Source organism: Streptopelia decaocto (genome assembly GCF_964273445.1).
Source record: "Streptopelia decaocto genome assembly, chromosome: 2".
Taxonomy (NCBI): Eukaryota; Metazoa; Chordata; class Aves; order Columbiformes; family Columbidae; genus Streptopelia; species Streptopelia decaocto.
The window spans coordinates 125733564-125748092 of record NC_138655.1 but is presented as its reverse complement, the minus strand read 5'-3'; the positions used below and the strand labels follow the sequence as shown (position 1 = coordinate 125748092).

The window sequence follows — 14529 nt, the reverse complement described above, 5'->3', positions numbered from 1 at the left end:
GGAACCTCTTAAGACTTGGAAACACAAGGTATAGATGAAACCTGCTAACCTCAGCCAGTAGTTGACTTCAGGAAAGCCCTCTACATCAAGATATAAATACTGCTATGAATTACTTTTTTCTTTCTTTCTTTTTTTTTTTTTTTTTTTTTTTTGGTAGGAATACACCACTGTATTTCACGCTACTAAAAAGAAGACAAAGCAGGTTCTTCCTTTTCCAGACAGTGAACTCTGCTGCTCAGCACATCCTGCTGTATCTCTTGTTTCTGGTCTTCAGGACCTCCTAATACTAATTCCTGCCAAGACTAATAATATTATAAATGGCAGAAAAATACAGCGTGATGGTCTCCCTTCTTGAATAATCTGATCTCTTAATACAGTGTTATCTCTTACAACTTGTTTTCCTATCCCTTTGCAGTCTCATATTTTCCATTCAGATTTTTGAGCAGCTGGATGAAATGTTCTGTGCTTTCCTCTACATGCACATCAGACTGTCAAGGGAACAAGTGGTTTTGATGAACTCTTCAGACAGAGGAGCTAGGCGGGCAAGGTCACTGTAGCATAATGATTTCTATAATGCACTGTTACTTAGAGGCATTTATTCCTCCTAAAATATTCTCAGGGCAGTCCCTGCTCCTTGCCAGAGCATGTAAAACACAGGCATAGAAGTCACTGGTATGAACAGCACGGTACATCAAATACACACTGTCCATACCACTTCAAAACCTGAAACAGATGCAGGTCTTAAACAGCAAGTAGGAAAGCGGTACTTTGCAAGGTTATACAGGAACAAAAGTCTGGCTATAAAAATAATTTAATTGTGCAGAATTTCAGAAATTAAAATTTATAGTAACAATAAGAACCCATAACATAAATGAATTCAGAAATAAGGATAAAATACACTGCTTAAATTGAGAAATATTAATAAAAGTGACTTGCAATTTATGAGTTAAGAGGGCTTTTTGGTTTGGCAGTAAATTTGTCTTACCAGAAACATCTGTCAACAACAAGTTTCATTCTCTTTACCCTAAGTCCTAGGTTTATTTTGTTTTAGAAGTGAGTCAACACACACTATGCAGCAAGAAGTAAAAGCCTGGTTTTGTGTGACATTTCTAGATAACACGTAAATAGCAGGGCAAGATCTCAGACACAACCAGAAGTAGTTTGCTAAGGGATCAGTTACCCTGAGAATTCTATATGTGTTTCTGCTCTGGGGATTGAGAGAAGAACAACAGGCAGGACTCACTAAAGCTTTTTGATTTTTAAGAGGTAATTCAATAGACTGACGGCTCCTAAACACGTTAGGCTAAGTTGACTGTTCACTCTAATTCACCAACCACTATGACATGACTGAATCTCCCAGTGTCTGAATATCAGGTTTTGTTGTATACAACCAGCAAAGAGAAACTGGAATACTCACAGAACAATGAACAGATTTGAAGAATTGTGCTGGAACAACAGCTGCCATTATACTTTACAGAAAGCTTGCAACACCTTTGAGGCTAAGCTTTTAAGCCCTTTTTATTAAAAAAATATAACAGATGTAAACAAGATATGGTTAGAAACTCCTTGATTAAATTTTTTTCTACTGGTTTCAGAAAGCCTTTGCAGACAATTTTCTTGTCTGTGTTAGACAGATCAGTATGACGTTTTAAGAATATTTAACATACAAATCACGATAGCGTTAACACTCTGAATCCTCCTGGACAAAATAGATGTTTTCACATACTTCTTTCCAATTCCTTTTTTCTTTTTTTTTTTTTTCTGTCCTTCTGACCAATTTTATTATTTTCTTTCTCTACAAACACATAAAATATTAACTTGAGAAAAGGTAGTTTTCAGAACTTTTACTGCTGCAGACTCTCTATTATCTCTTTCTTAAACTGTTCACAAGCAAAAGCCTAGGAAAATGAACTTTTTGCTATGTTGTTGCATTTCTGGTAATAGTTGAGCTAGAGAGTTGGCCCAGTTCAGGCAGAGAAGTGACCTAGCAGTGGCCAGGCCATGGACCACTTAAGAGTATTGAGAAGAATGAAATGAACATTTTGAACTGGATCCAAAAGTAAATGGAAAGAAACCAAGCACATGGACTATGGGTAGGATCTGTACTCACTTTTCGTTCTTCTTTAATAGTAAGGCTGTGCATCTTGGAGCACCTAAAATTAGTAGTTACTTTTGAAATTTTGGTCTGTCATGTATTATTCATCTTTCTTTTCCTCCTAAAAGGAAGACGTAAGATGGCAGTGGCAGGTGTTCTTAGCTTCCTGATGGAAAAGGAAGAAAATGTTGACCGAAGGGACAGATCTTTCTTCAAAGGAGAGGTGACAGACATTGCCTAGCTGAGATGACTGTTCTCTGTCAAACACATTGCAATTCCACCTGTTGCCAGGAAGTCTTGAAGCTTAAGGATTTCTCAGGTGGGCAGGAGATCCTCTGCCTACTCATCCAAACTCCTGTGCTTGGGAAGTTCTTGTTCTTCGCTGTGGAAGAAAAAGGGAAATCCTGTTCTATTTTAGCATTTCTGATTTAGCAAATCACTGAATACAACAAACCCAGACAACTTTAAAATTATTCGTCATTTTTGGTTTTGAGGTTTTGACAGCATTAAAGCCAAAACATAAAAGATAACTGAAATTAAATCATTTAGAAAGACAGAAAATCACTCCTTTACTGTGCTACTCCAAGCCAGCTTTCTCCCAAAGAAGACCACATAAGACTCCCTTCATCCTTTCAAATAACTGAACATGGTATTCTTAACATAAAGATTTCTAAAATATGTCACCTAGTATATCTACATGAAGTTAGCTTGCTAGAGCGAATATTTCTTCATCTCCTTTAAATTCAAGATTTCCTCTGTATTTAGTGGAACTCTTTTAGTGCACTGATATCAGAAACAGCAGATGAGAAATGTGATTTCACCTTCCAAAGACATAAACACAGTTTGGCTTTTAAAAGGTAACACAGAGGACTAAAGAATATCTTAACTAAAACTGTTTGCATTCTTTTTCTCAAAGCCAGTAGGAATGATCATGAGAGATGTTCAGGAAAGAATAGAGTTTTTGGTTTTGTTGGGTTGTTTCTTTCATGGTTGAAGTACCATTTCACCACTAAGTTCCTCAGCTCATGGAAAAAAACGCTTCAGACCTTATCCATACCCTAACACTATATGTTAAACTTTTATACTTATTTCCTACAAATGGCGACTTTTGTGGATATGTGCCACGCTGTCAAAATTCTTGATTCATAATATGAATGGTCTTAAAGGCAACCTCTGAAACAACTACTCTGTTTTTCATTCCCATGAATAGTAGTCTTGGTACAAACTGATGTCTGAATACTTCTTCAGCTTTAATACAGCAATAATTTAACTTAAGACCAGTTTTCTGAATTAAAGGCACACATAGTCTGTCATATCCATCCCAAGACTTACACTCGAATTGCTCTTCTGTACAACTCAAAATAAATTTAGTCATTTTGATTTTAGTTTACATTTAGATAGTCCATCATGAAAGAGCTCAGAACTTTACCCTAACCTGGGTCCTCTGTATGCCATATGTATATGCTATCTGCTACATCAATCAAAACGGCTCACAGTTCAGATGATGTATACGCAAATAAATGTACTTTACCTAGAGGTCAAAATAATTTCTGAAAGAGCACTGTACATTCTCTTGTTTTTAGCTACCTCCTACATCCATGAAGTATAAAAAAATTAACAAGCTGCAAAATAAGAAATTGAACACCATACATTGAGTTTCTTTAGTGTCACGCTAGGAATGCTATAATTATAATCAAGAATACTCTATTTTTACTGTACCTTTCTACCTTGTGGCACATGGCAGCCTATGCCAGTTTTATCATAAAATATTATTATGGGGAAGAAAACATTAAAAAAAAAAAAAAAAAACAGAAAAAAATGCAGTTCTGCTACTCTGAGATCACATGTGAAGGAACTAAGATGTGGATTTGGGTTTTTAAGATGGTCCTTATATGTTTTGCCCTTATTCCTGGCTCAGCTATTGCAACCACGTAATACAGTCTGGGCAGATCACCGCGACAGTGGATAAATTAGGATTGCACTGCCATCAAGTCTGAATTGTTTCTTAACAAAGCTACAAATCAGCGTAGCTCTGATTTGACACAACTGTGAGACTTCCAAAACTGCACTTTCAACACATTAAGTACAATGGGTGGGATTTTTCAAAAATGTTTTAGAAATGCTGAGAAATAAGGTAGGTTGAAATGTATACATATCACTACATCAGTTACATGAAGAGAAAGCTGCAACACAAAAGCACTGAAGAATGCAGGAAATTGGGTAATATTAGGCCTATGAGCATAAAAGTTTTATAAGAAGCCCTATAATTTATTATTTCTTCAAATTTGATCAAGAAAATAAACGTACATAGCTGAAACAGAAAGGGAATGGACGTATCTGGCAATTCAATTTAACGACTGTGTAATATAAATGTGTGAAAAATAGTTTCTGAACTTGTCTAAACTTGCTACAGAAGACTGAATTTTGGCTTCTCTAAAACTTCTGCTGATTTTATCGGGATGGATAGCCAGCCTCAGTGCTCCAATGTACCTGTACAAGGGTCACTGGTCTAGATTCACAACAAGTTCTGACCTTGAGATTTTTTAGCTTTGTTTATTCATCTGAGTCCGCTATGTAATTATTTTAGGAACCTTTATATATTTCAGTATTACGCATATTTACAGTAAAAATTTGGCAATGTAATTCAAGTACACTGCATGTTACTGTGACTTGTGGGTATTCAATTAGTAAAGGAGAGGTCTGCACTTGTCGACCTCACCTTCATCTCTGGAAAACTAACAGATACCGGATGCTGTGTAATGACTTACTGAAATATGCAAATAAAAATATTCAAAGGGCCTTACTAATTTTATGACAATAAAGTCCATAGTTGTAATATTCCAAACAACCCTAAACCTTATTTTCTTAAGCGTACACATGTACAATTAAACATAGAGGTAAAATCTTACCTTTTTTTTTTTACAGGAAAACAGGATTTGAGTTGGAAGTCTAAATGTCAACCCTGAACAGTATAAAATTATACAGAATAAGGAGGAAACCGGGCTGATAGTGCATATAAATATGACAGTGTATTAGGCTGCATTTAATTACCAGTTCAAACAACAACCTGATCTAACCTTTGACAAGTAAAATAAATGTTCTGAATAATTTAACCAAAGCAAACATTTGCTGTTAAATGCTGGCTAATTATAGTAAGAGTTGCACTGAGAGGGGGAAAAAACCCAAAAGAGATGGTAATTTATACACTTCTCCTGCAATTGCTACAGCTATTCCTTGAAACCCTTGAATATTTTTTTTTCCATGCGGGATAGCTATGAAGTATCTACTTCAGGAAAAAAAAATCTGTCTATGTTTAAAGGAAGAAGCACTGTATTAAAATAATAGCCTTAATTTACAAGCACTGAAGAAATAGTGCAAATACAGAAAGCAAAATAACATTAGTTTCAGGAATATCCACCTTTTCTACTGATGGCTTTCTGATACAAAAATCTCTGTTTGTAACTCTGCATCACACGGGAAGATAAGAAGGGGTAGAACGATGATTAAATCTTTTTCAAAGTGTCAGTGTAAAATCACACAAAAGCCTCATTACAGGATAGGGGAGCACAATTCAGTCATGTCCAATGCACTTCTGAAGAGTAATGAATAAATTTAAATAATTTCTTTATGTAAATACCAGATCAACAGTTAAATAACATTAATAAACCGGAGAGATTCTGTAAAAACAATCCCTGCCAAATTATGTAATGACAAAATAATTCCACCACTATGACTTTTTCAGATATATTATCTATAGCCAGATATACTATCTATATGAAATATTAGGCTTGTTTCAAAAAGAGGCTAAAGATCTCAGAAAAATAAATACATATGACAAGGACAAATATTTAAAGTCAGTACACTTCCAATATCAGAACATCAATAACCATGAAACTGAAACCATTTGAAAAAAAGGTGTTTTTTTCCTGCAGCCTATATGCCTTCCAGTTGTAGGCTATTTTAAAAGAAGTGAATGAATGGTTTTTGCTATCTTTAGGCCAAGAGTTTCACTTATTTACGTGACGAAGAGTTAGTAGCAACATCAGCTGTCTATCTGCATGCCCAGTAACTATGGTTCAGAAGAATCAGAAGACCATGAAAATTTCACACACAAGCAATGCACGGTAAATGAAAGAAGCCTATAAATCCCTAATCGTGAATATATATTAATATTTGAAGGCTTTATATAATCTGCAAAGTAAAAAGTGAAAACCATTAAAAATATTAAAACTGACTGGAAGTATGCTCTTCTCTTTTCCCAAAAGTAATTTGTGTGCAGATAAGTTTTGGCCACAAGTTTCCAAGACAAACATATTATTGTTAAGTTACCTTTTGTGTTTTCATAAATATTTAAACTCTCCCTGAAATTTTAAATATATTTATAGAGACAAAAATGCTAACATTCTTAGCCTTTTAGAGTGAAAAATTATTAATTAAACGATTTCTTGCACGCTGTAAGAGAAACAATATTTAAAAGAAACAAATAATAAATTCACCAAAAAAATCACGAAATTGTTTACTTGATAATCAGTGAGGTGGATTCAACAAATTGAAGTGGATTTGCTAGCTTACAGTGTAAACTGAATATTGGAAAATTGAGTTTGAAGGTCATTACTATTCTTGCTCCGCAGCTCAAGACAAAGTCTTTGAGCAAACAAAGTAGTAAAGAATTTGACGAGATCCATGCCTGACACTGGAGAAATTCAAGCACAGAATTAATTTTACACTGCTTCATGCCAAATGGACAGAGAAATGTACTGGGTTTTTTATGCTGAGGCATCCATAAAAACATAGTCAGCTGTATTTGGACAGGACAAAGGGAAATCTTAAGCAGTCATTGGTAAATGCAACAAATCAACTCCTATACTGCACATAAAATTTTGGCATTTAAGAAGAAAACTGGAACAAATCTTCTCTAGAGTTGATATGCTTTTTGTATTCTGCACTTGAAATGTTATCAGGTTCAGCAAGGTAAATTTTGCGAATAGGAGATACTTTCACCTTTCTGTGAATTAAAATGCAGCAAGAAAAAAAATAGCCATTCAATTCTAAAATTCTATGTTCTCAAAAATATTTGTATTTAGATAAGCGATGAAATAAACAAAACTATCCAGGTCATAGGTTGCAAGAGCTGGTGTGAAGACTGCTTATTGATGAGGAGCTCACACTCAATGTCAGCCATGCATCAGTGCCAATTACACTTTCCTGTTACTCCTCATTTTCTGAAGTGTTGTGTACTTTAAGAAATACAACATCAAACATCTAAACAAGAAACATAATACCATATTTTATATTTGAATTATTACACCTGATAGAAACATTGATAGAAAACGTAGTGTACTAAAATGCTGAGGTACTAAACAAAAGCATCTCTCTTGGCCACAGCTGCAACGACTATACACTGTTCCCCCATATCGTCTTTGGTATCAGTCTGATATAGCAGGCGGTCTACCTGGAAGGGTGATTATAAATAAATCATTTAGTTACATATGTACTTGGGCATAAACCAGCTAATATCTTTATGCAGCATGGTCCACTTGGAAGAAAAAAAGATATCTCCATCCAAACCATTAAAGGAGAAAAGGAATATCATGATGCTGAAACTAGCCGAGCTTCTCCGCTGACTTCATGCACCAAATTTTAACACTGAAAACCACAAGAACTAAAGATCTAGTTAGCTCTTTAGATACACAGTTTTGTGCGATAGGTTATTGAGAAATCAGAACTCAATAAAATAAAAAGTAGAATAGAAAACCCAACAGAAATCATAGCGGAACTACTACTGTGGGGTTCTTTATGAAGTAATCCAACATTTCACTCTGGTCAGTCTGTTATTATAAGTAACAATTAATTTAGTCTGTACTGGAAGCTTCCTGCATATTTTAGTTTGCACGTACTTGTAAGGTCTTCCTGAAGAGAATTCACTTTTGTGTAGAATGGCTTTGTGATGTGGATTAGCCTCCACAAGGGATCTGAATTGACAATAATGAATTCATTTTAAATAGTGGGCTAGACTTAAATGAGAAGTGAAAGGCCAGTGCCAGCAGAGTTCAGTGATCAGCCACTGTTGTTCTCTATATAATTTACTGGTTGAGTTTAATAATTACAGCATTGCCTTGATAATCTGTAGCTGCAGCATACTGGAAAGAGAGGAAGAGAAAATGCTTCTTGTGTTAATAGGAGAACTGAATTTTTTTATTCAAATGCAGACCCACAAACTGCAAACAGAGTATTCATAACAAACATCTAAGAACACTGACACTGGTTTAAACTAAAATTAATTTATATCACTCAAATCCGGAAAAACATAATTTCAAGCCTTGATCTTATTAGGATACTTAATGTAATCTTATTAGAATGTGAGCTCCTATATATCAAAGTGTTTTATACATTGCAAATATATTTTAAAGAGCTCCAATAAATATTACTAAACAATTGACTACTGATCTCCAAACCTAGTTTCACAGGGGCAGATTATTGGATCTGTAACTAATACATCAGGAGGGGCAATGCCTTCACACAGGCGATATTCTCCCTGCTGTACAGAACCGGCTGTCACAGGAGCGTTAAGGAAGTTTCCAGGACTTTCTCATCTCTTAACTGCCTGAGATAAAGCGCAGAGCAGCATGCTTTCCAAAAGGACAGAGTACCTACAGCTTCAGCGGAAGCAAATGGGGATCATAGATGCTTAAAATTTCAGAAAATCAGGCCCAGTGCCATATACAAGAGAAACGCTGCCAGAAATGTCACTCACAGAATCCATGCCTGCCACTCCGCAGAGATTCATATATGCTTAATGATGGCTAGCAAGTACAGAGAGCAGACCTAGCTAAGGAAAAACAACAGAAAACGAGGCAGGAGGCAGGCACTGAGCACTCTGGCTGCGCTCGTATCCCCACTGGCAAAGTAAAAGTAAAATGGTTAAGAAACCGGTAATGCTGATGCCAAAAATTTAAATGTTTCCAAGGACTATAGCAGATCTTAAGAGATAGAGCTTTTAATCTCGTTTGAAACAGTTTCAATACTTCAACATTAATGTATGCACATATATATTAATGAAGCAGACATGTTAATCCCCCCGATGTCGATGTCTGTGAAGCATCTTAGCTCTTACTTCCTTCACCATCAGCCGTGTGTAAGTAACATACTGTGGCAACATATGAATAGTTCATAGCTCCAGCAAGGAATGAATGAATGAACAGTGACCTAAACGCAAGCAGCAATTAAGGTTTCTGTTTCTTTACCCATCAGCTATTGCATATACTCACAGCAAACAAGTGTGTTTTTCTGACATGCACACTTGTCTGTTAATAAGTTAAGGAACTATTTCAGTCAAGAGCCTTTATGTTTTTCCCCTACACGCTTCATTTCTTGCTACATGCATTGGAGTTTTACCCTGATAGAGATGTTGATGACAAGCCCAAGAAATGGAGGTGATGCAGCCTGGGACTAAGGTAAAGAATACCACCATACTTGGAAACCCAAAGTGCAAGCTTTCTGAAAACCACAATGAGAACTTCCAGTTAGCACTTCTATTTGAATTCAGTACACAGTTATACATTGCTTGCAAGACTATAATGTACTACAACAAAGTATCGGGAAAGAGAAAAATGGCGACATTTTAAATGGCAACAAGCATGAAATAATGACAATATGCTGTTTCGTTTAGTTCCCCCACACACACACCTTTTTTTTATGGGTGTGTGCTGTTATTCCAGTTGTTTGTTTTGTTTTCTTTTGAGGTTTTGTTGTTGTTTGGATTGGATTTTTTTATACTTTATGGGGGAAGAAGAGAAAAGAAACAGCACACAAAGAGCCATGCCTGTTCTTTTTCACAGATTCAGTTCCAAAATAATTCTACTAATAAGCTACTGCACATTATAAATACACTAGGTATGTGTTCAGAGATAAATTACATTATAATTCACTCCAGTAAAACTGAATTCCAGTTGCAGAATCTTGTTATAGGAGTAATCTGTAAAAGCAACTGCTGGCCTTTAAGGGACCAGCAGGTACAATTTTAACTAGAAGTAGTTCACAAAAAAATACTTTTCCAATTGTAGACAGAATGATTGACACAAACTTACCTGTCAATGCAAACTCTACATAAACCCACTTTTCATATATTTTCTCTCAGTTAAAGAACTAAATGCATTTTCTCTGTTAGTATATGGTTCAAAATTCTCAGCCTCTGTTAGTCTGGCAAAAAAATGATCTCTGCAAAAATAAGCTGAAGAAAATTAAGACAACCCAGAACAAAGAAAAGAAGCAGATCCTGAGAGTTGTGAGTACATTAAATAAGCATTACGTTAACGCATTTGTCTTTGTAGAAAGTAGTAAAAAACAGAAGGAAAGCTATCTGCTTAAGATAAGTAGGTTTTTTAGTTTTGTTTTGTTCTTTTTTTCCTCTTCTATACTAAGCTTTTTAGATACAATAGTGTAATTTTATTTTATTCCTTTTTAATCAAATAATCAGTGCAAATAACTGGTCAGGGGAACTAATAGCCTACTGAAGTGCAAAGTGCCTCCTTTATTCTTGAAGGTAACATCATGCTACCTTGTGATTGTAAAGCCAACATTTGCTGGGAACATGTATTCAATAACTAATGTTTCAGTACTTCAATAAACTCTTTACAATCCATGAACAGTGTGCTCTATAGAAATGAACAATCCTCATAATTCCTCTGTCCTTTTGGAAAGCATGCTGCTCTGCTCCTTCTAGCATCAATTTTGAACCAATGGCATGCATGAGGTATGTATAATATTTTTAAAAAGAACTTAATTTTACATGATACTGGTTTTCTCCAGCACCTCACTGTGTTAGAATAATGAGGTATGACTTCAAAGCTTTGCTTCCTCACACCTTAAAGTAGTCAGCAGTGTGCATGTGTGTATAAGGGGGTGTTCATGTAATATATACATTACTATCTGGGTAAAATACTACCTTTACAGAATAGAGGATGCTACTCCTTTTACTACAAGATAATGAAGAAGGAGAGGGAAAGGAGAAAAAGAAGATAAAAGAAGAAGAAGAAGAAGAAGAAGAAGAAGAAGAGGAGAAGAAAAGAAGAACAAGGGAGGGGAGGGGAAGAGGAGAGATCTTATTCCTCAGAACATAACATGAGTCTTTCACAAATGAGAAAGAAAAAAAAAATCTCAGAACCCACTTGTTACAAACAACAATTTAATTTCCTTGACCTCAAACTCTTCAACATTCAGCTAACTCTGAAGAAACTGGAAAGTAAAATGACTCATAAACTGCCAAAAAGCAATATGGGTGAAAACAGAATTTGTTCTCGCTGTCAGAGGCAAAAGTAACAAAATGGTAAAAATGCAAACTCTATTTTAAAATGTAGGTAACATCAACAAAGATCTGATTGAGAAGAAATACATGATTGGGCAAAGGAAAGTCTAACTGATCAGACTGACAAGAGCAGAACAATTCGGAGATTGCAGCTCCAGGTGGTATCTCAGGAAGGTGCCTATTGCTACTTTACCCAAAGCACATGAGGGGATTGTATCTGTGTAGGAAAGGGAACAAATTTGACAAAGCCATTAAAAGAAATAGTGAATTAAGTCATAATGGGAGGACTTGTCCACTGTGTGTAACGCCCTCCTAGATATACAAGAGCTGCTCTGCAGCATCATTTCCTGGATGCTTGGAATGGCATTATCAGTTCTGCTGCAGATTTACAAGGTGCTAAGGTAGCTGTAGACTCCCTTTCTCTCTCTCCTGTCCTCCCTCAATATTAATCTCACCTCTATTCTTGAAAATTATTTACATGAGAAATTAGAAATCATGTCACAGATATTATAGGAAAGCCACCAACTCAAATTTTAACTTTTTATTCTTCTTCCTTTTAGGACTTCCTTGTATGTATTCATATATTGCTTTTCAACCCTGCCAGAGCTGAGAGGTTGAATGGACATTGACAGTCCATAGAAGAATAGGCTCTTTCATGATAAGCCAACATAGCTCTAGGCCAATTTTGGACATTATTTGGCAAGTGTTACTGTATTAAGGAAGCAATTTTTCAAGGTTCACATGCACCAAGTGCAGTGTATACTATACAGCTATTAAAAAAGCTGCATTAACATCAGACTGAATATATCTTGTTCATGTAATTATCTACTTAATTCAACATGCCCACACAACATTTACATACAACTGAAAAAGTAAAAACTCAGAAAAAGAAAAATCTCTCCTGTATGATGCTCTTGGATAGCTTAGGCTCCCACTTCTTTCTTAATACCATATCCAGGAATATTATTCAAAAAAAGAAACTTGCACATCACATACCATCAGGCTTATGAGTCTCACATTCGTAACTGCAAAAATTACAAAAAGGCAATCAGAAATTTCATGGACAGTATACACACTTATTAATATGATCTGTTTTATTGGGTCCCAATGAAAACATCTTATTAGTTCTACAATTAAATGATTCAGAAACCATCCACACTTTGCCTTTTAACAGTTCCAATCAGTAGCAGATCTAGGTGTAATCAACAGCAGCAGGGGGCTTTAGGAAGCAAAACAAAACAAAAACAGTAGGGATCTTTACTAGTTTACAGTAATTGATACAAGGAGATGTTATATGTTACTGCAAATTAGCCCAAGATATGGAAAAGCTACATGAAAATTCCCTATTTTCTACAACTGCCATTTCAATATAGCAATGGCAATACAATAAGCTTTTATAAAAAATGTAGTATTTAAAGTTTACTGAATTCTGTGCTGATCTAGAAGATCATCTTTATCTTTTTTTTTTTTTTTCCCCTCTCTATTTTACATTTTCTGTAACAAGATCAATATTTGGGTTACCGTATATTCAGAATCCATAGATGTTGCCCCTTAAATTTGTGAGTGGGTTGCAGGAGTGACATGAAGTCCCTCTTCTGTAGGAGTTGAGCACATGGTCTGAACAGCACTTTTAGCCCCTGCAATGCATGGTAGCAAAACTATGTTTCCCATATGTTAGTGCTGACAGGCTGACTGATGTAATTTCAACTCAAAGAAACTTACATGCAAGTTATTTTTACGCTTTTTGATCCTCTCCCTCTATTAACAGTGTCCCAGATATAGGAAAGGAATACATTAAAGAGAAATTGATAAGTGGTGCAATAATTTATGCACCCTTTGAGTGCTAGGACATCTGCACAAAATGAGGCCGTCACCTTTTTGATGTCAAGGATCTTGGGATAGTTCCAAATTGTAAGTATTTAAATCCAAAGCTTTTAAATTCTCATTGATTTTAATACAAGCACAATGAGATAAGCATCCCAGTATCTTTTTGGATCTACCCTTGCTACCAACTCTGAAAAAGATTTTATCTAGCCACAGCCATGCAGCATTCATAAATGACAACCAGTGAGCATCTCATAGTGAAAGTCCATGTTGTCACCTCTGTAACAGTCCTAACCTTGCTAATTTAAAGCAAGTTTGCATAAAAAGAGCAACCATAGTTTTGGACTGAGGCACAGGCACAGCCACAGAGATGACACATTCCAACCACCCCACCTCCTCTGTAGAACCAGAGAAACCAGCAAGCAGCCTGTGGGTTGCTTTCTTTGCAGCCAGGTGACGACACATAAAATTCAAAATTTGTAATGGATGACTCGCTCAATGACCACCAAATGAGTATCAGAAAGTCTTATACTTGCTTGAGCCATGGTAGCCTCTTAAAGTGCAGAAGTTCGAAATTACATAACCACATCCAATTATCTACTTACTATATGGGTAATTTCATTATTTTTAATACTGTAATGAGCCTTGCAGCAAAGCCTACTGCTTTAGCACATGGCGTAACCAGAAATACAACAGCAGAACACACTGGGGTCAAGCCATGAAAGAAAAACTATCAAGTGGTATCACCACCATACTTTTGCAGGAATACAGCAATTCACACACACAAGCTGCCAACACTGGATAAAACATACCACCTTTTTCACATCTGTCCTCGAAACAGGTCATTTTCCAAACAAGGTTTATATCATTCAGTGGAAAGGCATCTGTTGAGCCAGTTAAGGTCAGCCACACAAGCGCAATAAATTCCAGGATCAGAAGGCAACTGCATTACTACCCACAGGTGAAAAGGGAAGCAGTTGTAGGGGCAACACGGGGGACATTTCACCAAATGCTAGAGTAGTACAGGGAACTGTCAGGGACTGTTGACATGGCATCACATGGGACCTTTGCAGCTCAACTGTGATGAGCCCAGGTGGGTCAGGGCACATATGAGGTAAATTAATTTATTCAGTTCTGGTTGTCTCCTGGTCTATCTGTTCGAAAGCTGCTCAGAGAAGGATGAATTTCAGACACTCACATTAACAATAGTGAGCTTCACCACAACCAATTATAATCAGTTAACCATTTCCAAAATGAATAATCTGCCAAACAGTCTTTTTAATTAATTGTTTCCCAACACCAAAAA

The 14529-nt window shown here is 36.0% G+C and overlaps 1 protein-coding gene across 13 annotated transcripts in view; it reads right to left on the bottom strand.

Moving 5' to 3' along the window:
- TBC1D5 (TBC1 domain family member 5) overlaps positions 1–14529 on the bottom strand; it is a 315400-nt gene that overhangs the window by 198225 nt on the left and 102646 nt on the right. For 5 of the 13 annotated variants that reach the window (XM_082046568.1, XM_082046570.1, XM_082046569.1 and 2 more), the window contains one exon: positions 2111–2477. The exons of 5 other annotated variants lie outside the window; for them this stretch is intronic. In XM_082046568.1, coding sequence (XP_081902694.1) covers positions 2111–2143 — 33 coding nt within the window. In that variant the 5' untranslated portion in view covers positions 2144–2477. Of the gene's footprint in view, positions 1–2110; positions 2478–12395; positions 12425–14529 lie in introns of all 13 variants that reach the window. 3 more of the 13 variants (XM_082046566.1, XM_082046561.1, XM_082046567.1) reach the window with 1 other exon arrangement.